This window comes from Zonotrichia leucophrys, chromosome 1A, assembly GCF_028769735.1.
Source record: "Zonotrichia leucophrys gambelii isolate GWCS_2022_RI chromosome 1A, RI_Zleu_2.0, whole genome shotgun sequence".
Classification (NCBI taxonomy): domain Eukaryota; kingdom Metazoa; phylum Chordata; class Aves; order Passeriformes; family Passerellidae; genus Zonotrichia; species Zonotrichia leucophrys.
Genome location: NC_088170.1, coordinates 11,927,086 through 11,952,192, shown reverse-complemented (window position 1 = coordinate 11,952,192; position 25,107 = coordinate 11,927,086). Strand labels below are relative to the sequence as shown.

At 39.3% G+C, this 25,107-nt stretch overlaps 1 protein-coding gene across 1 annotated transcript; it reads right to left on the bottom strand.

Annotated features, from left to right (window-relative positions):
• Nucleotides 1–972: 972 nt before the first annotated feature.
• Nucleotides 973–7,130, bottom strand: STMP1 (short transmembrane mitochondrial protein 1). The gene is made up of 3 exons (XM_064737801.1): nt 6,975–7,130; nt 3,937–3,990; nt 973–1,435 (listed from the first exon to the last, which is right to left on the bottom strand). Exons 1-3 carry the CDS (start codon nt 6,987–6,989, stop codon nt 1,355–1,357), a joined length of 150 nt encoding a protein of 49 aa, XP_064593871.1. The 5' UTR covers nt 6,990–7,130; the 3' UTR covers nt 973–1,354.
• Nucleotides 7,131–25,107: the final 17,977 nt, after the last annotated feature.

Sequence of the window (25,107 nt, the reverse complement as noted above, 5' to 3'; positions counted from 1 at the left end):
GCATGAGGAATACTTTCCTCTGTTTCAGGAATGCATTGTGGAAGAACTCTGTCACCACCAAACTTTGGCAAAGGATGCAAGTGTTTGGTGTATGGTACTCTGTAAATGTGTCTTTACTGATACAGTGAGAACTCCTGAACTTGGGAGTCACTCAGATGTAACAAAAATTAAAGGCTTTGGGGTAGAGAGTGAAAATTACAATGGGTACACAGAGTTCTGTACTTTAAAGCTTTGATGCTATGTTTATATCAAACAGCACATTTCACTGACAAAGCAAAGCAATTAGTGCCCAGAGCTTGGGTTCTTCTCCTTCTGAGTACTCCTAGACCTGTCTAATGGACTAAACACCCATTAGAGATCGAAGCACATCTTCTGATTTAGTCTCTTCTGAGAGGAATGCTGACCATGTGCTCCATGTGGGTTTACTATGATGAGAATGAAAACATAGTAAAAGGACAAACAACTTTGAAGCCACAATACCCATCCTAATTAAAACATTAATGGAGAAGCACTCTAGGTATGCTTTAATCTAGAGCCTGAACAAATGGAGGTCATTCTCTGTGCTTGTCTGCAGCCCTTCATCATCAGGCATTCTCAATAAGAGCAGTTCAGATATCTTCCTAGCACTTTTCTGTGTTCTTCATGTCCTGCAAAAAACTGTCAAGGGCACTCAGTCATCTAAGCCATGTTACAGAGTTGATAGACTTCTTCCATTTTAAGGGAAAAAAATTATTTGATAGATTCTTGAATTAATAAAATTGACATCTATTCAAATCATTGCAATTTTTCTTTCAGGATTTACAACAGGATTTTTGCAGAATTATGGTTTCAAACAGAAGACAAGAGCTCTACAATGGATAAGTTTTCTTACACACTAGGGGTTTTAATGGCTGTTTTTTTTGCTTTGCTTGTGTGTGACTTAAGGACAGTGAAGAACCACTGCTCACAACAAATGACAAGAAACTCTCAAAGTTACTCCTTGATGCATTTAATTTCCTTTGTGCTGTTCTAAGAGCTAGGGTATTATCAAGTGTGAGGTTACAATTGTAACAGGACCAAAAGCACTCCAGTTGGATCAGGTAAAAACAGGTTACAAAATATTAGGAAAAGAAATACTGAAAAATACAAATGATACCATCCAGTCACGCATCAGTTGCAAATCCAAATTCTGAAACCCTTGAAAATCAGTCCCAGGAAAAGTTCACAGCCACCCTTTCAAAAGGATATTCCAGTTCTAGGAGACTAAGAGTGGAGCAACCTCCCATGCCAACCCTCTACTTGACCTTTGCTGCCTGAAAGGTAAAAATTGCATCCTTGCTGCACACACAGAGTTGACCTGGGGAACATTTCTCTTTCAGGACTTGTCATTGGGAGGTTTCTTCTTGGCTTCCACATCCTTCTTAAAATCTTCCAGCTTCTTTGCAATGTTAGGAATCTTTAAAGAGAAAACAAAACAATCAAACCCCACACTATAAAAAATCTCTGGCTACATGAGTTTCATCAGGAAAGACAATACCATACACAAAGCAAGAAACTCCATAAAGTTTAAACTGGTTTTTAAGAGATATTTCCAGTATCTGTTGCCTTGCACAGAGATTAAATCTAAGCAGTGTCAGGCAAACAGCAGATGAGAGCACCTCACATGAGGCTTCAGGAAATACTTAGATTATTAAGGCTATAAGTCAGTGATGAGAACAGGAGGAAGGAAAAAGGATCACCTTACAGGAAATTTAGCATGACCAGTCTGGCTTCCTGACTGAAAAAAGACAAACTGCCAAGAATAAGCAGATTTAAACCCTGATGCACAGGATTTCAAAGGGGAAATTAGATTGCACTATACTGGTCATATCCCAAGAGAAAAGAGATGTTCAAGAGCATCAAATATGTTCTCAAGAAATTTATTAAGAAATATTTCTTCTGGTTCATCTTGTGGGAAACCAAATTCCTCACTGGGGAATTCTACTGCATTGCAAATTGGCACCTTTTTGCAGTTTCACACTTAAATGAAAATTCAATTTACTGCTTGTGAGCTCCAAATCTTCAGCTTTCTCTTACAAATAAAATAATTTTGATAAAATAATCCAACAGTAAATTTTGATCACTTGAAAGGGAAAAAAAGCTGAAGTTATTAATAGCAAAGAAAATATTATGACTATCTAAAACTGGGAAGTGATAATGTATGATTTTACAAAATAATGTATGATTAAAACAAAATTAAAGCAAATTTTCCACTCTTAGCTGTGAAAAAAAAAAATCCTGGGATTTTACTTCATATGTAACTTGACCACAGAGCAGAAGTTAATCCAAACAGAATGCAGTTCTCTCTTTAAATGGTCTGAGGCTCACAAAATTGGTAACAAGTTCCTCTTACCTTCCTTTTCAGAATGAATCTGTTTGAGCAAATGAAATTAAGAGCCCAGCGTGTAACATGTTTGACATTTAAACTAAACCAAGAGAACTCCACCACTGTCAGCAGAACCCTCCATGTACTTATTGCTAAGCACATTGTGTGCACAGCTGCAGAATTAGGACCTCATTATGACAAGCTTATATTAAATGTCACCTCAAACCAATCATCTTCAACACCAGCAGTAAAATTTCCATGTTCATGCAGCAAATCAGTGTTGCATTGCCAGGGAGCTACTTCCAGCAAATCAAAAGCCTGAGTCCCCCTCTTGTGGCAATACTTCAGCAGTGCTGCCAGCAAGGCACCATTCAATGCTTGTGATACATATTGATACATCCAAATATATTCTTACGACTACATTTTTGTAACACTGTAAAACATGTATTGGACAGAAACAGCCTGTCATTAGTCCTTTTACAGGACTGACTGACAGAAAAAAAAATCACCAAACTTTGTGCATAAACAAAGGAAAATATAAGCTTTTTTTTCCTACGCAAGATTACTTCAATACTGAAGATGAGAAGAAAGCAGAACATAAACACCAATGATGCCTCAAAAACTTTGTTTCTTTTATTAAGGCTAATACAGATTGCCTAAGAATTTAAAAATATTTCTATGTTAAATGTTATGAACTCCTCTAGCCAGTAAGTAAAGTGGCACTGCTCTTACAGGGGATTCTGCTGACTTGGCAGAAAGTAAAAGCATGTTTTGAAGGCTCAGCTTGAAATCTTTTTCCTCTGCCCTCTCACATTGAAAACTGTTAACTGAGAACTGAAAAAACAAAGTTCTCTTTCTTTTCTCACTGTGAGAAAAGAAGGAAATAAAAATTGCAGGTCAATACACTTTTGAAGTAGGAGAAAGTATCACATTTACAAAAAAAAGCTGGCAAAACTTATTTTCATTATGAGTCCAGAAGAAAGACATTTCACATACTTTGAGGATTTTTATTAACAGTTATACTAAGTGGAGAACACTGTAAGAAGACAGGCTGAGACAGGAAACCAGTATTTTGTGCTGGTAAAATCCATGAGCAATTGATAAACCTTTTCTGTTTCTCCTGTCTTTGCCTGTAGAAGGCTGGGCTCTAGGACTGAACAGAAGTTTAGGATTTAAGCACAACACTACCACAGATGATGTTCTGGTTACATTTTTTTTTTTTTTTTTTTTTTTTTGCAATTAAGGTTGGAAAAGTCCTACAAGATCAGAGAGTCCAACCTTTGAACAATCTGCACTTTGTTAACTAGACCAGAGCATTAAGTGCCATGTCCAGTCATTCCCTGAACACCTCCAGGGATGGTGATTCCATCACTTCCCTGTGCAGCCTGTTCCAATGGCTGACCACTCTTTCAGTGAGGCAATTCTTCCTGAAGAAGTCTCAGTTCTCCTATAACTCACGTGAGCATGATCTGCATTCTGTTCAAATAATATAAACTATCAAAATAAAGACTGGTTCAATTCTAATTGAGGGTAAATAGTCATGTATTTTCAGTTCAGGACAGGTCTACCTCTGAGAACTGCAAGATACTCACATCATAGTTCTGTGCCAGATACATCCCAACCACGTTGCCAAGAGTAAAACCAAGCTAAAAAGGAAGAAAGGGAGAAGAGTTAACATCCTTGCATCAAAAGCTTATTGGCTAAAATTAAAAAAAAAGGGATATTGCAAGTTATTTAATGAGTTTCAACTCTACTTCTACGAAATTTCTCATCTTTCATCCAGAGAGGTGCAATTTTCCTCATCTTCCTCACCAGAAACACCTTGTCATCATTTCCAAAACACCACACAGTTTTGTTAATTAATCCACATCTCCAAGACTATATGGATCAAGCTGTGTTCATCCTTGTAAGGTTCTCTGCACACCCACAAAGGCAGTAATTCCTAAAAAAACAGGGGAGACAGCAGCAGAGACCTACACATCCCAGAGCTCTTGGTCCATGATGGGAAAGCCTAAAGCAACACCCCACTAGAACAGTGCTCAGCACTGGAAAGGGACATAAACGTCTTAGTATGAAGTAAAAGAAAAACCAAAACTTCACAACATGAACTTAAACTGATGTAAACCTGCTTCTTCTCTTCTGTAGCAACAGCTGGGCCTCTTCCAGACAAACCCCTCTGAGCCCACGAAATTAGTTCTCAGCCAAATCCACTCTGACCTAGGGGCTCCTCCAAGGCAGTACAGTTGGCTGGAAGCTGGGCACAACTCTTCTGATAACTGTGAATTTATAGTGATGAAGGGTGTCCATAAAAATGCACCCTGGAAGCAGAGCAAGAGTAAAACACAAGCACAGTTTCTGGCCCAGACCCTGTCTGACAGCTGAGGAAAGTCCTCAAGCATAAGAACTTCTAGAGTGAAAAAAATTCCTCTCTCCAAAGGCAGGTGATGAGATTTCCATTCAGCACTTGCTCAGTATCCTACATTTTATTTTTGTTTTTACACTTCAAAATAAATCTGCCCTATACCATGAAAGCTCATTTAACTATTTTGAAAGGGGACACTACTAATATTGTGCTTTTCTTCATTGTCAGCAGACAAACCACTCTTTGTAACAGCTGAGGATAGTTCTATCTTAAAAAAACTGTTATTGCTCATGGTCACTGCTGTCAAAATAAGACTATTTAAGGAAAATAAAACCACAGTCCACAAAACAACTTTGCCAGCATTTACTGACCAGACATCTTTTCCAGGCCCAAAGCAGCACAGCTCATCCTTTCTGTGATCCACATTCCATAAGCAGCACTGGGGAAAATCTATCTATAGAGAACTAAAATTGGCTGAGAGCTGTCAAAGGAACTCTGACTGCAAATTACTTCTGTATTTTCTTAAACCCATTTTTGGTCTTATTCCTTATATTTATTATGTCCTTATATTCCTATAATTACCTTTTTAAACTTAGCTTTAACAATTTGGGAAGAATTATTCTCGTGTGTACTGTCCTGTTATCATATGCTCTTGCAGTTTCAATTATCAGCTAAGTAGGTACTGTGGGAGATACTAACAAATAATGCACTGGTGAAAACCAGACCTGTGATTCCTCTTAATTCAGAGTATCACTCTAAAAGAGGAGAATTTCCTGTATCTTTAGCAGGGTCAGGGAAGCCACCTGCAAGCACAAACCAGATTCTTGTTTATTAGCAGTGTTCTAGGCTTTTAACCCAGAACCTCTTCAATATGTTATATTCTGTTGAGAGACAGCCCTTACTCAGTTGAGATAATACTGAGATCAGTGCTCCCTTAAAGAGCACTCCTTTATTGGAAAGTCCAGCACTGCATCCACCCAGCTACATTTATTTTAAGAGCTGACAACTCCAGCAGTGGGGGAAAAAAATCACTACTTAAGACTTCAATTATATGGAAAGCAAAACACACAGCCAATGAAAATGTGCATATTCACTAAAAACAACAGGACTGATGAGAGTTCAGGCTCTTCCAGTTTCCACCCAGCATTTCAAGGTGCTTTGTAAACAAATAGCTTATTTAAAGCTTAACTCTGGCCTGCAAAAACGAAAGGTTTGTGAGATTATTCCTTTATCTCTCTGCTACAGCCCTAACCAGGGAGAGCAAGAGTCAAACATCCAATCTACACCCAAGCAGGGAACAAACCCAGAATTAGTATAACTTTTGTCTAACGGTTATGCACTCATGAGAAGCTGTAATTGTAAAGTATTTTCAGCTAGCAAAAAACAAAAAACAAAAAACAAAACAAAACAAAATCCCCATTAGCAGAAAGCAGTAGAGCTGATAAACACAAACTTTGAGAGAGGCTAACCATATTTAGCCTTACTGAAGGTTTCCATTGGGTGCACAGGGGTTTACAAACAGCTACAGAAATGACTGAGCCTTTCATACTTGTTATTATAAAGCTGAGATGAGAAATAGGCCTCATTTATTTATTTAATATATAAAACCAGGCAAGACTATCCCATTTTACAACAGGCCATCATTTCTTGCTCTGTTATCAACACCTGCTATGAAACTCACTGGCCTGCTGCATTATCTCACCCCAACGCAAGATGAAGTCTAATATTCAGTCTGATAATTCTGCTGTTCTTTGGGGCAGTAATGAAACGCGATTCCTTGCTTTAATTTCCATATATAAAACCCCACATCTCCAGCGGTACACTTTTAAGGGTGTACAAAACGGCATGGGCTGCTCTCACTCTAAAGGAGAGAGGCATTTCTGCTTACACAAAGAAATTTGAGCAGCAAGGGGGAGCATCACCGTGAGCAAGCACAATCTCCAAGGCAAATAAGAGCACAGCATGGAGGAAAAACAAGCGGTGGAACTCCATTTTCAGAGCAGCTTTACGGCACCGTTCTGCGAGAACAAGGGGGACGGGTGGGAAGGAGGAGGAGAAGGAGGAGGAGAAGGGAAGCCGCCCAAGGATGGGGCGCTGCCGGGGAGCAAACACCGAGCGCAGCCGCCCCGGTGACAGGGGCCCAGGGTGGCCGGACACGGGGCCGTGCGTGGCCGGACACCGCGCCCTTTCCCCTCAGCCGGGCAGCGGCCCCGCCGTGCCGTGCTGTGGCGGCGTCGCGGCGCCGCGCCTCGGAGCCCAGAGCCTTACCAAGAACTGCAGCATGGTGCCCGCCCGCTGCCCGCGCTGCCGCCCCGCCCGACAGCCGGGGAAGTGAGGCGGGCGGCGGCTGCTCCTCTTCCGGGCCCGCCCTCGCCGCCATGGCTGGGGGAAGGCTCCGACCCGGCCCCGCCGCGCCCCGGCGTGAGGGGAAGCCGCGACCGCGCCATTCCGGCCCCTCCTGAGGGGCTGCGCGGGCGTGCCGAACGGTGGTTGTTGCTTGGTTTTAGGTTGTTTTTGGTTTTTTTGGGTTTTTAAAGCCGCATGAGTATTTGTTCTATGTGAATCGCTTTGGGTTCAGCTTCTTTTAATGGCTACACCTAATTCATTGAGTTTTGAGCAGTAAATGTCAGTTAGAAAGAGTTCTCTAGCTGCGAGTCAGTAAGCGATCGCAGGCTTTATCGCAATTTATTTCAAAACTCTTTCCCCGACCCCCTCCCCTGCAAATTTCAGACAAACCCCCTAAAAACAAATAAAAACGCCCAAACAAAAAACCCAATAAAAAACTCTCAAAAAAACCACTCACAAAAAAAAAGAACAAGAAAAATCCAAAACAAACAAACCCCCCCTCAAAAAACCAAACAAAACCCCAAAGCTTCTTTCACCAATTTTCAAGCCCATCCCTCTTAGGAATCCCACTAATCCTCATCTCAAACAAAACAAAAAAAACACCACAAACAAAAAAACCCAAAACTAAACAACCCCCCCCCCCCATGAGATATGTATATTTTTGATCTATTGGGAAACTACTCTGAAAGCAAGTTAACTCACAGTACATCTCAGCTCCCAGATAGCTCCAATTCTCCGTCTAACAGAAAATTTGTAGCATCTTCCTTTCTGATGGAGGTACCTTGGTGAAGTAAAGTATCTCCTGCCCACTTCAGGAAAAAAAGCACAGAAAGATACTAAGTGACACCTTTTTTTGTTGTTGTTCTGGTAAGGACCTGGACTTCAGACCACTTTCTCCTGAATTTCAGGGTGTCCCAAAGCTGTAGTGTTCTTCCCTCCCTGAGAGAGAGCTGACAGCTGCAAGTGACACAAAGATTTGAATGGATGTGGCACAAGAGCCAGGGCTGGGCTTCCTTGTCATTCCTCTGGAATGACTGACTCTACTGGGGTCTCATAAATGAATTTTGTTCTGAAAAGAAGAACAAATGAGCTGCTAAAAATTATTTTCCTAATACTGAAGCCTTCTCCATGCCTGCAGGATCAGAGCACTGAGATAATATTAGACTCAGCCTAAGCACATGTCAGAAACCAGATGGGGCAAACAAGGCATTTAGTAGTTATAATGCCTCCACAGTATCATCACAGGGAGACAAGGTTCATTAAAAATGTTGTTATTATGCTTAGGCTATAATGAATACAACATGTGTTGAGTCTTGGCTCAACATTACTCTACATGGTTATTTTCCTACATGCCATAAATTTCCTCTGTGACATTTAGAGGACTGCCAATTTTATTTTTTTCCTTTAAAGTAAAACTATTCCATTTGCATCAGCCAATGCTGAATCATTTTGGGTCAGAGAGTGTAGAAGGTGGTGCTGTGGATGGCATAACTTAGTGGAAGGAAGAGCTCAGCCTGGTAGTTATAAATGCAACAATTATGCTTTTATAAATGGGGCTGGGGCGGCAGGGGGGGAGAAGCTAAACCAAAAAAAAAACAACCCAAACCAACTTTTTTTTGCTGCTAAGGTAGACTTTCTCAATGTTATCTACTATACTCTGGTATTCTGCAAGTCCAATCAAGTCCCTGAGGCACGCAGAAAGCTTGTTTGTCAGGAAGTACTGGCTACTCAGCATTATTCTCAATTGCTAAATCATATTTGAAGATGCATTCATGTTGATTTAATATTTTTATAGAGCATGTGCAGTACATATATACTTAACTCTATGGAAACTGAGAATATCTTATTTAAAGGGTAACATTTCATTTACCCCACTTTTACAATGAGTTTGCTGGGTTATGAACATACTAGGACAAGGATGTTTTATATGTTAGGCCCAGTGGAAAAGAAGGATGTTCTGTCATAATATTGTGAAAATTACTAACAAAGAAGAGTTTATATTCTGATATCCCCATGAGTCTATGTGCCTGGACAAAATTTGCCCCAGTGAGAGAAGTGGCTGACATTGCTGCAGGGCCACTGTGGATAATATTAAAATTTATAATTAAAAGTTATAGAGATCAGAGGATGTCTTTAATGACTGGAAGAGGGCAAATGCCAGACATCTCCAAGAAGAGCCCAAAAGAAGGCCCAGGAAACTAAAGACTCATTAGTGTGGCTTCAACCCCTGGGACAGGGATGGATCAACTCCTCCTAGAAACTATTACAAAGCAAGTGAAGTAGCTGATTTTTCTGTACAGGCAGTAAATATCTGATTGTCAGATCTGAAAACAGCACCAATAAAATGTTTGATGTGAAAACTTATGATAATTGTGTTGCAAATATCTGAGAGTTTATTTGAGTAAAGGAGTAGTATCGATTTAGCCATCATGACATGCAAGCAAAGCAAGGTTGGTAGGGAGGAATAGTGTTTTGGCATTCTAACCAGTATCCTAAGGAGAAATGATAAGTTTGCTATAGAAGACCTTTCTCAGAGATTAAAATTATTTAAGTCACAGGATATAAAAACTAATTTTAAAAAGTATTCTTTTTTTACTTTCACAATAAATAATATACAACTTTGAATGTAAGTCCTCAGAATAGGTCTGTTTAACTGTCTTTTTAATACCTCTCTTTATTTCCCACGTGCAGCTGGAAAGGGAAAGTCTTCTGCCTTGAGATAGAAATTTTGTAAAACAAACACCAGATGGAGCCAGAAAACCATCTACTAAAACGTCTGTAAAAATTTCATTGTGTTTAATCTGAGAATTTTGGTTTTAGTTCTGCCCATTTTCTTTGCTTTATTTTAGTAAAATATCTTTTATAATCTGTGATGTGGTTTCAAGGTTTCTGAGAAGTTGTAATTATCCAGTGCTCTTTTGTCTTGCCATGGAGACATGCACTATTATAGCACACAATAGATACACAATGTATTCTGTACTTGACATGTATTGAACAATATGTAATAAGAAATCAGAACTGCAGGGCAGTAAGCTTGCCAAAAATTTAGTAGGACTTATGACCTTTCAAATGTAATTGCTTACCTCAAAAAAAAAAAAAAAAAAGATAGCCTTTCATCTCAAATTTTTCCTGGTGGTGGTGCAGTTTATTGTTAATTAAAGTTGTTGAAAATATCTTTTCCATAATAATTTCCAGTGCTTTCTGTCTCCTCTTGGTGGCTGTATCCCAAAGGCCCTCTGGACTTCTCAGATCAATAGGCTACTACATTTTGGACAGAAAAACAGAAAGCATCCCTGACTCACCATGTAAGTCAGATTATTTAAGGCCAAATTTTCAAATGTAGCTATGACTAGAAGAAGTGGTTGGCTTATAGTGTTTCATATTGACCCCATATTGCAACAGCAGCTGGATCGGGGAGATGTCAGGCACTACTGGGCTCAGACTGAACTCCAGAGTGCACTCCAGAGCACCCTCTTCTCCTAAAAGTGCTCCTCAGCAGAAAGAAGGAAACTTTAAAGCATGAGGAAGGTGAGCCCCAGGAGAAGCAGAAGAGATAAACCTACAGAATGTCTCTGAGCAGCAGGGCTGAAGGACAGAATGAATCACAGGCTGGAGTTGAGGGATCTGTCACCTTCTGGTGCAGGACTCTGGCCCCACTTCAGTGAAGATTGTTTCTGCATTTCCAATAAAATGAGAAAGTGGTCCTTACTCTTGTGGCATGGTCTGATGGTGGATGTTCTAATTAAATATATGAATCTAAACATCTGTGGCTTGCTCCTCTCTAGAGTAACTCCACAAGACCCTTGGCACAAGGAGAGGGAATCAGAGACATTGAGGGCTAGCTAGAAAACATAAAATAAAAGCAAAATTCTCTTTATGTGCAAAATAATGATGGGATGTTCCACCAACAAACTAACCATGGAAATTTGAAATACTTTAAATTAAAAAATAAAAAGATAATTCAACCACACTTTCTTTTACTTGTAGATGGATGAAACTGCATTTCCTGACCCATTTAGCCATTGATTCCATCCTAGCATTGCAACTTAATCCTGTATTTCAACAAAAGGTGATCTGCAAGCCCTGTCTATGCATTTATCATATACCTTGGAATTATCTCACACAGTGATATATATAAGCCTACAGATGGCTGTAATTTATCTGCTTAATATCTGATCACATATCATAGAGCCTCTGGTTTTACCCATGTAAATGGCTCTGCTTTATTCTTTTTTCTCCACTCCTTCAGTATATTTATATATACAAGCAACTTATATTTGACTTGGACTCAGCTTTCAACTGTTTCATCATGAGAGCAGTCAGATGATGGTGCAGGTCAGAGAGGCTGTGCCATATCCATCTTTTAGGTTTTTGCTTTTCTTTTAATGGAGGAAAGAGATTTTTCAGTCTTTGCATACAGGAATAAAGAAACAATCATCTCCCTGCCGGGAGAAATGGAAACCTGTTCAATAAAAGTTCCAGTGTATAATTTAAAAAACCCTCAAACCCAAAAGACTGATGATTTTATTTATAGGCAGGGTAGTGGAGTATCTTGACTGCAAATGAGTCATGACTTTAAGTTTTTACCCTGGAGCTACAACATCTAGAAATGTTCTTTAAACAACTCCTCCCCCAGCCAATTGAGATGTTCCCATGAATACATGTCCCTGGGACTAGAAATTCAAAAATTGGAGGCTGAGTCAAGCAAGAAATTATTGAATAATGATACCTTTCAGCTCTAGCTGCTGTGCTGTGGCCTGACAAGGACAATACATGAGAAATAGATGATGTATGAGGAATATATAATTCTCCAGTGACTCACAGAGAGGCATAATTGCATGAGCACATAATAGATATGAAATGAATTCCACTCTGTGCCAGACCCATAGAGGGCAAGGGTGCCAGTCATGCAGATCTAGCTGGCATTTCCAGCTGTAGCTGTGCAGGCAGCTGTGGGAGCTCTTGGTTCAGCTCCTCACATTCTGGTTTAGAGACAATCATCACAATCACATCAGGTGTGAGACACGGGTGAAATAGTCCCATCACTCATAGGATGACAGCAATCACCAGCACACCAGATTTCTGAAATTGTTTCTCAGAACACCACTAGTGCTTTTTAAGAACTCAAATCCTATCAAAAGTACAGAAAAATGAGCAAAGAAAGCCTATTTGTAGCTAAGCTTTCTTGCTGCAGTTAAGGCCCTGAGTGCACACACAGAATCTCCAGCCTTGGCTGCCACCCCTGGGTTGCGAGATAAGGCTGGGAGAATCCTCCCTGGGGCCCTCTGTGCCTTGGATCTGAAGCTGAGCTTGCTGCCTGCTGCTAAGGTGCTGCTGGCTGCTAAAACAATCAAACATCACAGTGGGATCAGCTGATGGCTGAAGGTACACAAGCTTTCTTTCATGTGTTCAAGGGTCATCCAGAACTTCTGGAGTTAAGTTCATGATGTTGCACACAAATAAAACACATGCAAAGGAAACATCATACAGGAATTTTAGAGTGATGATCAGTAGGTGGTGCTCTTTTGCCAAGCAAGAATGCAAGAAATATTTTCAAATTATCAAAAACGTTATCAACATCTTTCAATTTTTTTTTATTCCAGAATTAGTTAATATCTATTAAAAGTTGTTTCAGACACTTTTTTTCCTTCCAAAAGTCACTCCAGATTTTCACTAGATAAGAGACAGAGAGGCACTGGTTTAACTGACCCACTTCATTAAACTTGGTGGAATAATCTAATTGTGGTGTTGCACTTTAAAAAGCAACCCTTCAAAAAGAATAAGATTATCTGTCCAGATTTTAATTAGCTCTCCTCTTTCTACCATGAGATTGTTTGCTCTGCTTTTTATGAAAACAAAACAAAACAAAACCAACCTATCACCCCTAAAATCCCAAGCCCCTTGAACTCTACCTGTTGGTATTTTCTTAGACATCATTGCTTCAGTTAATTAAAATAATCTGAATTAATGTAGAGATCAACTAAAGAGTGACCTGTTCTCCTTACAGTAGCAATGTCAAAAAGAAAATATTTAAAAAATTGCCCAGGACTCTTGTTTTGAAGCAAATTCAGGTATGCAGTGAGAAGTACAGGTGACAAGTCACAGATGTCATGCCTTTGCAGGACTGTGGCTCTAAATATTCATTTAATCTCTGACACAAGAAAATCTACACTTTCTGGTTGCTTTCTGCTGAGCCCTGTCCACATTTCTTTTTAGTCTTCAGTGCAAATAATAAGCTGCACACATCACAGAATTGAGGAACCTCACTTACTTGATTACAGTTATTTGGTATTCACTCACTTTCTGTTTGTCTTTGATGACTGTCATACTCACTGGCAAGCAATCAGAGTTCAAATGCTCCCAGTTACCAAATTACCTAGAAATTTTGTGCTGCCACTTTCCAAGTTTCCAGAACTGTACAAGACAAGACAATATAGTAAATCTGGGGAGCACAACTTCTATGAATGCTCTTTTCAGCCCTGCCCCTGACTGCTGTGAGATTTCTATTGAGAATTTACAGCTCCAGAGCATCTCAAGCCTTCTCCTTGAGGGTCAAGGAGGGCCACTCAGTTTGCCCTTTTTTGCAGGCTTTGGGGTTTGGGCTAAATAATTTAAAGACCTCAACAAGGACTTAGAATTTCAAATGCTACTAAAACCCATGCTTCATGTGACAGCTGCTTTTAGAGAATGGAATATTTACAAGAATTTAATAAAAGCAAAAGAAAAAGTCTGGAACCATACTAAGTCCTTAATTTTTCCTGCAATGACTTTTTGAACTGATTTAATGATTCTTCTGTTAAGGCCAATGTGGTGTTACAGGGAGCATTCAAATCACTGTGATTTCATACATCTAAAGTCAAGAATATTATAAGATGTGAGATTTTAGCTTAAGCAAAATATGTATTGATTTTTTTAAAGCAGATTGATTAATCTAGTAAGATCAAATCTGTGCTTTGTACTTGTCTGTAATATGTAATTCAGAACACGAAATTTCCTTCTGTTTCAGTAACTGAGTACTCCCTTTTTCATAGGCTCATTTAGATGCAGACAATGAGATCCTTTACTTCAATAGCACAATTCTTTTAGATGGATGATAGATATGTCTCTGTTATACTTGGGAACATTCAGGCTGCAAAGGTGTAAATTCCATGGATGAGGAAATGTGACAGACTTAGAGGCCTGACTCCAAATTATGGAAAGCATTGGGCATTTAAGGCTTAATTTACAAGAGGGCTAACTTAATATCTTGCCTTCTGAAAGGTTACTGAAGTAGAAAACTGAGATTACCCAGCTGATTCTTACTTTTTTCTGGTAGTGTGTTGAGAAACAGTGAGGAAAGATCACACTTTCCATGAACAGACATTGTTAATTGCACTGTCAAATTTATATGCTATTAAAATACTGTGTTCATATGTGTCATGTACATTTTGTATAATACCACGTGCTTATATTAGAATGGTTTAAAAGTCTAAATTAAATGAAATAACACAATCTGATGATTATGAAGGGAAAAGAAATTCATTCTCAAGGAAGCATTTTCAAAGTATATATGTTTTTTTGTTCAAGTTAAAGCATCTGTTTATATTGACATTTAATTTCTGAATGAGAGAGTTTTGAATAAGCTTAGAGATGAATTGCTATGTGTATTTGATTCTGTAATCTTATGGGAGGCTACACAAGGGTGTCCTAAGAGCTTTGTGAAGTGCTATTGTGTTGTACAATGTGTACTGCTTCTTGCAAGTTCTTGTCATAACATTCCTGACCTCTGTTAACTACTATAAACCACAACTAGCATATACATTCTCATTCTGATAATATATTCTCATAATAAATGTATTATTCTCATTTAACATGGGAGAAAAACATAGAGAGACACAAGTGCTCCACTTTAATCTCAAACATTTCATATTGCTCATGGTCTTCAACAATGTGTACAGCCAGATGCTCTTCATCTTCTCCTGCAGGCAGTTCTGACCTGTCAGTGCTCAGTCTCTACTAAGGGGTAGTGACTATTTCAGTTTTGCTAATCTCACAGTTTTTTTCAGGAAATCACGATATGGTCGGCTGTTTTCTATCTCAGAACTCCTTCAGAACTGTGTTTACAAATGCTTTTTGGATATTTTTTATTCCGTGGAAGTAAAAGTTGTTCTTCAGATAAAAAGATCTCTACTTCTCAAGAAGTATTTTAATATACTGATAGTAGGTGCAAGTTCTTTTCACATTAGTTCATGTCCTGCTACTTAGGTCAAAGTGAGGTGGTTCTGGCAACATCCATTTTAGAGTGACTATGGAAAAAACAATGTGATAGGTAATGAGCATGAGGTTGCAGAATGAATAACAGGTATCAAATGCATGCTCCTGTTGCCTTAGTAACCATTCCTTCCCCACTGAGAATTTAATTTAACCCTCTATGCAATGTAAATTTAACCCAGGATATTTCCCAGTTATAGTAAAGGGAAACATTTCCTAGATCCTGAATGAAATAGCCGGAAGAAACAGAGGCTAATTTGTAACATTATAGCAAATCTTTGGCTCAGTTCCCTGTTCACCTGTTACATAACCTAAGTGCAGGACAGTTTCCTGCACCCTTTTTGTTTAATATGCACATAAGAGTCAAAAGCCTGATAAAAATTCACTGTACATCTGAGGATGACTTTATGTGGAAGTGCACAGGTAAACAAATATAATGTTGAAGCTACTGATTCTGTTTAGCAAAGCCAAGAAGAAAATATTCTTTTCCCCTTTTTGTCCCTTATTTCACAAGTACCCAGGCAATTATCCTTGAAGCTCATTCCAGGAGCTGCCTCTAATTATTGTAGTTACATCTGCTAAGGCACGAAAAGAATTATGTCAAAGCTTAAGGTAAAAAAAAACCCCAAAGAACTGAAGTGTTAAGCTATAGCTGGAGCTGGTTCTGTACTCAGGGAGTTTTGCACAGTGTACTGTCATATCTTAAGGAGATAAAAGGAGAAAGGGAATCAAACTGTTCTTCCTTCATGTCTTCTTGAACTGGCCCCTAAAAGGCCTGATATCAGATGAGCTCCTACAGTAAAAATTTGTGCTGGCATTGCTCAGGGACATGAGGAAGTGTGATCCCTGAGCAGCAGCAATGTGCTAGCTGAGAAACCTTGGTAAGAAGCAGTTATAGAAAGAAAAAACACACTTCCATGTGGAGCAGGGTGCACTACATGAAATGCATCTTCTGAGCTGTAACAATCAGAGCCCTTTGCATCAGTATACCCTGGAGTCAATGAGGCCTCACTAGACACTCTCCTTTTGTTTAGATTTTACCAGATGTGTATCTTTTTTTTTCTTCATTTCAATATTTTATTTTGCTGTTTCAAAAGTTTCATTTTCCTTCTGTCTAAAACAGCTGGAAAAGCACATCTGTGTCATGCCACATGGCCCTGGTAAGGCTCTTGATGTGCAGCAACACATAAAACAAGATCATTTGGAATGGTCTATTGAGCTGATGGCCTGGACCTCAGGCAGGAGTGCTTAAACACACTCTCCAGAGAGGCTTGAGACTTCTTTGTTTGAGGAAAGGTTCCTGCTGAGAAAAACAGTTGCAAGCATGAAATGAAAGCTTAAGTGACTATGTAGGAGCAGAACTGCACAAAGGAAAGAAGCACAACTGAAAAGGTCTTCTCATTCCTAGTACTCCCTAATTTTTTTTTGTGTACTATATAAATATTTTGCATGCAGTATATTATTTATGAGGTAAATGCCTCAGGACAATCTAAATGATTTTCAAAGTCCCATTCCACCTCAAATAAGACGGCCCATAGAAAAAGAAGAAAAAGAAGAAAAAGAAGTAAAAGAAGTAAAAGAAGTAAAAGAAGAAAAAAAGAAAAATAAGAAAAAGTAGAAAAAGAAGAAAAATAATTGAATTAAGAAAGCTTTATTTGGAAAAAATAATTTTGGTGCTGCTCATAAATTATCCTTGAATTTAATACCAGTTAAGCATCTTTTCCCCAGCATTATCTCCATGCCCTCTGCCCAATGGTCCCAGACAGTTTGTTCTGACATTTCTACCTCTGTTTTCACCTCCTTTACTCTGTGGTACAGGTTAAAGCATAAAGCTCAGAAACTCTTGAGAAGAGCCTTTACTGCAAATTCCAGACTGCAGACAAGGTAAAATAAGCATATTCTTCCCTAGTATTTGAATATGGTTCTTCAAAAAAAACAATAAACTAGATACAACATTGCAAGGTGCCACTGAAATACTTTCTTTGCACAGGTGACAGTAATGCTGTCATGGAATTTGTTCTTTTTGTGGCTCTTTTTTCTTCCATTAAACCCATGCAACATGGCACTTAGAGGGGATACAGAAAAAACCTGAGGAACTCACACATCTCATCCTGAACTGATTATTGGAAAGAGTAAAAAATTGAGTATTGGAAAGAAGGTCCACTTCATGCATATATTCTCATCTCACTCTTTTTCTATTCCATATCTTGCTAATAAGAAAAGTTATTGATCATAGTTGCGTTGTTAGTAGCAGAATTTGAAAATGTTTTTGTGTCTACAGACTGTGCATATGTTGGCTGTCAGGTGTAATTCAGATTGTTTTTTGCTTTGAGAAAGGCACATGGAAACATTTAAAAAGGTACCAAATAACCATCCTACAATAAAGCTTTTGATGGGCATGAAGATCCTGAGGCCAGTCAGGCAGGTAGCTGTTCAGGGCCTGCTGGACTGGGAGTGTGAAAAGGAATCAGTGAACAGGCTCTTAGACACAGAGTTTCTCTTCTTTCTTCCTTCCCCTTGTGTTTCTGAGACTCACAGGGAAAAACATGAAAGTTTGGAATATTGGAAGTGTTGTGGAGAAATCAATGCTAAAGGGTACAAATGTGTCTGACAAAAATGCACTGAAAACTCCCATTATGGATCTCTGAGTTCTTTGGGGTAATGAAACCTTTCTGTGTTCTCTGTGCAAGTGCTGTGATCTGATAAGGCTCCTAAATTGTAACACAATGCCATAGGAAAGAAAAGATAAGTTCAGTGAAAAGCAGTGTGCTGAGAAGCAGGTAAAAACCTTGGCACTGACACAAATCAAACCCATGGCTCTTATTTTAACCAACTCACACTAGTGAGAAATAGCTGTAAGTGATTTTCAGTCCATTAACATGAAATATTTTTCATCACCAGATCTCAATACAGTCCATGACAAAGTCAGTGTGATTGTCATAATATTGGAAATGAAGAAATTGAGGTATAGAGAAGTAACAGCGTTTGATGCAAGGTCACCCATCTCTCTGACAATACCACAGTGAATACAATCCAGGAATCTGTAAACTGAATCCAACATTTTCTGCAACATTATCTTGTTGAAAGTGTGTGTGGGGTGATGTTTGGCATGTAGATGCTCACACATCTTTCCACAAACTCTTATACCAGCAGATATTCTAGAAATAACTGGAAATATAATTCTCTTCTATCCCATACCAGTAATCACCTGTCACGAAGACATTGATCACATCTTATCAGAGTGCAGAATAATCTTACCTCTAATCACTTTCACCTTTTCAATCCATTAAGAGGCCCATCTGTGTTGTGCCTTCCATCCAATTTTTTTTTTTGAGAGATCCAGCTGATCTAACATGTATTGATCTGAGCTTGTCTTCCAAATTACTAATTTGTTTATATGCTCCTAAATGGCTCTAGCAGTGTTTCTGCCAGGATTCTGGCAGAATGTGAAATAGACTCTTTTTGATAAACAAACATGCAACTTATATCATTTTTATAATAATATTTGATTACTGTTCATCATGTTTTTACAAAATACTTCAGTGTAGTAAAGGACAGCACCTGCCTTTGGGTGCAATGGCTACTTTTGTAAATGCTGCAATTTATCATTCCAGTGAACCCATTTAAGCAAGCTGAAGTTATCCTGCCTAAAATTGTCACAAGGGAACAATGGGATCTACTTTTTATTTTTTAAAAAGTGCATTTGCATTATCACAGACCCTGAAAATTAAAGTAATATTGGCTATTATAAAAAATAATAACTTAGCAAGTATAGAATGCAAACCATCAATAAAAATAATCCAGATTTGTCTTATTTTTCCTTTTATATTTGTCATGTAGTTAATTTGTTGTTATGTAGTTCTGATCCTCTGTTATTTTAAGAATCAGAACTGATTAGAAATTTGCTTGCAGTACTTCTACTAGAAATCCCATTTTTATACACTTTTTTTGGATATTTGTTTACGTTTTTATAAGAAATGGTAGTATAGTGGTTCCATATTACTGTGGGTGTTAGTGTAACTTCTCAGAAACTTCTTTTTCCTTGAGATCACCGTTAATCTTTAAGAAATTTTCTCCATGAAATATTATAAAAGGATTATAAAATCATGGAATGGTTTGGGTTGGAAAAGACCCTAAGGGTCATCTAGTTCCAACCCTCCCTTGCCATGAGCATGGACACCTTTCACTATTCCACTATTCCTTCCAACCTGTCCTTAAACACTTCCAGGGATGGGGCATCCACAGCTTCTCTAGGCAGCCTGTGCCAGTGCACTGAAATGAAATGCTCAGAGGGTGAATTTGATCCTAATAACTACTGGGGGTACTACTAAGTCAGATCACCAGAAATTCTGATTTCTAAAGCCACCACGGGGTGGCTTGATGAAAACTGGGGACTTTCAATCATTTAAGTCTGGATGTTCCTGCTGGTGGAGGTGATATTCATTCTGCAGCAGATGGCTGACTCTGGGGTTGGATATGCATGCAAGCTTGGCAGCAAGGGGCTGAGCCTACTGGAAGCCACTCAGTTTGCCCTCTTTTGCGGGCTGTTTTCCTTAGGGATCTGCTCAATTCCAAATCAATTCAATGCACTTTGCCCATCTGTACTCTCAAGACAAAAAAAAAAACCCTCTTCATTTCCATTCTGAACCAATAAGTTTCATGCTCACTGTTGGTCTGCAATCCATCTCAACAGCCTTATTATCATCTACTGTCCAACACAAAAGAATTTGCATCTAAGTGTGTTTTCAACTCAGAAAACCCAGGAGAAAAGTTCTGGCTGCAGACAGAGAGAGCAGCTTTTTCTTACTCTTCCATGCCATCTTTTAAGCTGTTTTATTACATATCCATTTTATCTTTCTGTAACTCCCTGTAATTTTCCTCCCTGGCACATGTTTTGGATGCTTCAAAAGCAGAGGGAAGAGATGGACAACTTTTTAACCAAATAATTTAATTTTTTCTCTTACTGTAAGAGCATCAAGCCAGTCAAGGAGGCACTATACAAGCTGAAAACACCAAAGAATGTTCTTCTCTTTCTTGCATAGAGTAAGAGTTGCACTTCTGAGAACTGGAAAAGAACAAAGCCTCTGTACAGCGCTTGGGCACAGTGGGAGAGATTCCCAGATGCCTCTGTCCTACTGCACTGACTTTGTGAAATTGAAGCACACGGTGTAAGTTGATATCTAAGACAAATTGCATTTATGAAATTACATTTCTATAATCATTTAAATGCTCCTTCTCCCACTGTAGTATTGGAGTTATTGATTATAAGCTAGAAACTGAATTCTGTTGGTTTCCCAGCATAAAGAGAAATGTGGAAATGTGGATACATCCATGAGGCTTCTTTTCTTTTGCTGGTAACTCAGAATGCCCCTAGGAATTTTAACAATGCAAGGGACATCTCAGGCTCAGAAAAACAGAGAACATAAAGGTATCAGCTCCCATGTACACAGTATTTGTCAAGGCCCTGGATGTGAGAGACTGTTGTTTTACCAGATTTCCCTATGGCCAAAATTTACCTAGACAATACTTCCTTTGGTCTTATGGATATCTCACAATTTACTGAGGCTCCTGGGTGTCCAGCTGAGTGCACATGTGCTTGTCTGCCATCTGCCAATAATGGTTCATCTACAAAACACACCCTGCCAGTAAATGGATAAAAACAAGTAGAGTCAAGAGACTTGTCCACAGAGGACTTCTCCTCATTACAACAAACTATCTGAAGGCCCTGACAATTTGTTTCATTACAAGCCTTGCTGATGCCGACAGACCTTAACAATATTCTGCCAATGATCCACTGTGGAGTAGCAGTTACCTTGCACTTTTCATTTAGAGTTGTTTTTCTTTCACGTTTTTCCTCTAGGTTTTCTCTTAAGACCAAGTTAAAAGGCACATTTCAATCTACCAGGCTGATGTTGTTAAACTCATGCACTGAATTCCCATGGGAGGAAAAAAACAACAAAACTTTCTGCTGGAAAGGGGAAAACAAAACTCTCCGCTCCAATTATGTAAATCAGGAATCTGTCTGCAGGAAGGGAAGAAAGGGCTAAGTGGAATTAATAGAGGAGAAAAAAACCTATTTTATTATTTATATTTGAGTGAGTGTACCTGACATCTTACACTCCAGAGACCTTGCTGTCAATAAAAATATATCATGAAATATTGTTAAAGAACTATACAGCAGCATTTCCTTTTTCTTAGGGAGCAGAAAATATATTAAAATTTATGTCAGAATTATACAGTCATAGAAAATAGGGCTGGAAGGGATCTTATTTAATCATCAGGCTCATATTGGCACCTCATGCCTAAAATATACCTGACAAACATCTGGAAAACCCTGAGCAGTGAACATCCTACAGCTTTTTTAGATTAACATTTCCTTGTCTTTAGTAATTATCTCTTGTAAGAAAGCACACACATTCCCCTGAAGCCCTGTCCTGTTCTAGCAAACCCAGCCTTCTACAGTACCTGTGGAAGCTGCTGTAGAGCACTGGAGTTGGCCCTGACAGTCTCTTTATTTCCTTTTTATGCAATATTACCCTATGCAAATAGACCTGATGGCAGCTGTTGCTAAGCAGAGCCTAAAGAATAAGGTGTTTTCTCAGATATTTATCTGGATTCTGCCCATTCACAGGTGTGGGTACAAGAAGGGGGAACAGAAAATGAAGCTGAGAGAGGAGCAAATACAGCACCTGTAAGATATTGGTGTGCCCTGGCACTGGATGCAGAAGTTCTGCCAATTTTCCTCTGAGTTGGGTGGCAGGAGCAACAACAACTGATGGCATATGTCATGAGGGTAAATAGGATTGATAAAGTGGGATAAGCCACAAAGCTTTCATGCACTGCTAATCAGAAATTTTGTGAAATGCCTGTTTTCCCCTCCTTTTTAATACAGCTGTTGCCACTGTGTGCCCTTACCACCAGAAGAACAGGGACAGTAGCTGGACTCTCCAGAGTGCACACAGCTTCAGTTATGCCCTGAGCAATTTTTTTTCAAACACAGTCAGAGGTACCTGGAATTGTGGGGTTTAGGTAGTTTTGGTTTGTCTTTTTTTATTTTAATTCTGTTTTCCATTACCTATGGAGTACCATGTCAAGTAGCAGCAAATAATATCACATTGTTTCCTTCATTTCATCTGGCACCTGGAGCTTTGGGGTTGTACCCTGCAGAAATCCAGACACTCTCCTCATGATGCTTACATTCGTATCATCTAGAAAAAAATTCTTTATTGGAGTTTAATGTCTGGCAGCCACTGCTATTTGGGTGCAATTTTCACAAACAACAAAATTACTTCCATAATGAAAATGGCTCTTGAAAATGTATCTGCTGTGTATTTTTAGCACAAATTTACTTTCACCCAAAACCAGTTTAAAATATTTTACTGCTGAATTAGGATAATGATATGTTAGATATTTTAGCAGAAAATGAACCTGTTTCTAATTTAAATGTTGTAGGTTTTAAAAGAACAGATCACTTTACATAGTGTTAGGAAAACCTACCATTTTATGGAACTGAAAATTTAGCTACAGCTGGTAAAATAATCAAAAATTCAATTTCTGCATAGTGGGCAGGAGGAAAAAAAACATTACTCCAAGCAGTTTGTTTTCTTGACTGAGGAGAGAGTTTTAAAAATGGCATTGGGGCCAATGAGCACAGAGACCCATCCTGATGTGGTGCTCTTCCAAACACAATCTCTCCTCAGCAAGCATGGCCTGTGATGAAGACTCATATCAAAATTGCCAGGCAAGTCACAGTGAATCCCTGGCATCATGATAAGGACTCTGCTTTGTTCTCTTTATCTATGAAAATTGCCATGGGAGCAGAATCAGTTTGGTTGGGAGTGTTTTCTGCTTGGCACAGTGAGTGGGTTTGCTGAGGAAAGGGAAGGAATTAGGCTTGCTGGGAGCTCTCTGCTGCTCTGTACTGGATGAAAGGAAGGCATTGGCTGTGCCCTTGTACATCACCCTCCTTCCTTCTGCCCTGACTCCCCCAGGCCAGCTGCAGCCAGTTGTGTTATCCAGCAACACTCATTGCAGAGGATGGTGATGCTAACTCTGTATAAATAAGGCAATAACAGGTAAAATCTGCAGGCTGAGGGATAGAGAGTGTCCCCCTCCCTTTTTACAGAGCATCCACAGCTCTCACCTCATCCCCAGTCAGCAGGAAAACATCTCCCTTACTTTTTTCAATCTGCTTTTGAACACAGTGCTGGGGCAGGGTGAGATTGACTTGGCCACTTTAAGGGACAGAGAAGGGGCAGAGAAATGCCCATTCCCTAAGCAATGCTCCTCTGCAAGAGTGAAGGATCTGAGCCAAACTGGAGAGGCAAGAGGATGATTTTAGACAGCAGGCTTGCTGGGGTAACATATTTATCTATTTATCATTTGAGGCTTTGTTTATAGCGAAACATGCTGGCTATATCTGTAAATATTTAAAATAGTTCAGTCGGTGGTAGGCGTGGGAAGGGGATCCAAACAGGGATTCTGGGCATTTTCCTTGCTGTTCCTTCTGACATGTCAGTTCAGAGCAGTTGGTAACATAGCGACAGGCTGCAGCACTTCATTATCACCACAATCTGCTACCTTTTAATATAGTATCTGACATTTCAGTCAGACAGAGATCTGCATCCTTAAGCTGGCAGGAACCTGATGCCTTGCACTTGGGAACATCTCCTTGCTGGGTGTGGGCATGAGGCAGGGCACAGGCTGCCAGTGTTTATCTACATATGCCAAAGCATGGCATTCAGGTGAAAGGCAAAAATGTATAAATACTGATGGAAAATGGCCAGCAAGATCCAAACCATCTTCTTCCATCTGGCAAAACCATTTCCCTGTTACGCAGTTTCCAACAAGGGGTCACACAATTTGAGAGGAGAAAAGCCAGTGTCACTTGAACTTTGTTGGCAGAGCTGAGGCACCCGTTGGGGCAGGTGCTGGTGCTGCCTGTGCCACAAGGTTGTGGGAAGATGCCAACACTGAAAATGATGTAGCCACAGGGGCACAGGGTTGCAACTATGTTAGCCAGACAAGAGGCAGGACTGTACTTTTGGGATTGCGGTGCAGGGAAAAACCTGAGCTTGGAAAGTTGTGACTTAAAAGAAGCAACTCCATGCCATGGACTTCTCCTTAGGTATGTTAGAGATTTTTTATTTCAGACCAGCCTCTTATCCATGGCTTTGTGTGGCTCATCTTGAATGTTCTGTTTTGCTCTGCCTACTTGTCCTTGTTGGGAATCTGCTATTAGAAAACATAAATAAATGACAGAAGTGAAAATGTGTAATAATTTCTATTGCTCATTTGAACCTCTGTATGTCAAGACCTTGCTTATAAAATCTTATATAAAATCAGAGCTGGAAAGCAGATATTACTAGTATTAATTTTCCAGGTGGGTAAACTGAGGCACAAGCAGTTACTAACCATGTAAAGACTTTCCTACCTTTACTGGGTAGCAGAGTTTCTCCCAGGAAGACTGAATTTTATATATTACATGGAAAAGATGCACTTTTCCATGTAATATATAGTTCTAGGATTTAGCTGCAAATAAGTAACCTAACTATGAAATCAGAAAGTTCTGGTTTGCTGAAGTGTTGCTTTGCTACTTTAACAACACTGGCAAGCCTGATGTTTCCTGTTACAGCCCACTGAGATTTCAGTCAGGGGTAGCAGCATGACTGAGAAGTTTAAGTGCTGTGCTAAATGCTGATCTTCAGAAGAGCTGCCCTGTTTGCCCCACAGCTGCACAGGGGTAATGTGTGAAATCCTCTTTGTTTGTAATGCTTTCTGTGTTATCCAGCTTGAAACACTAGAT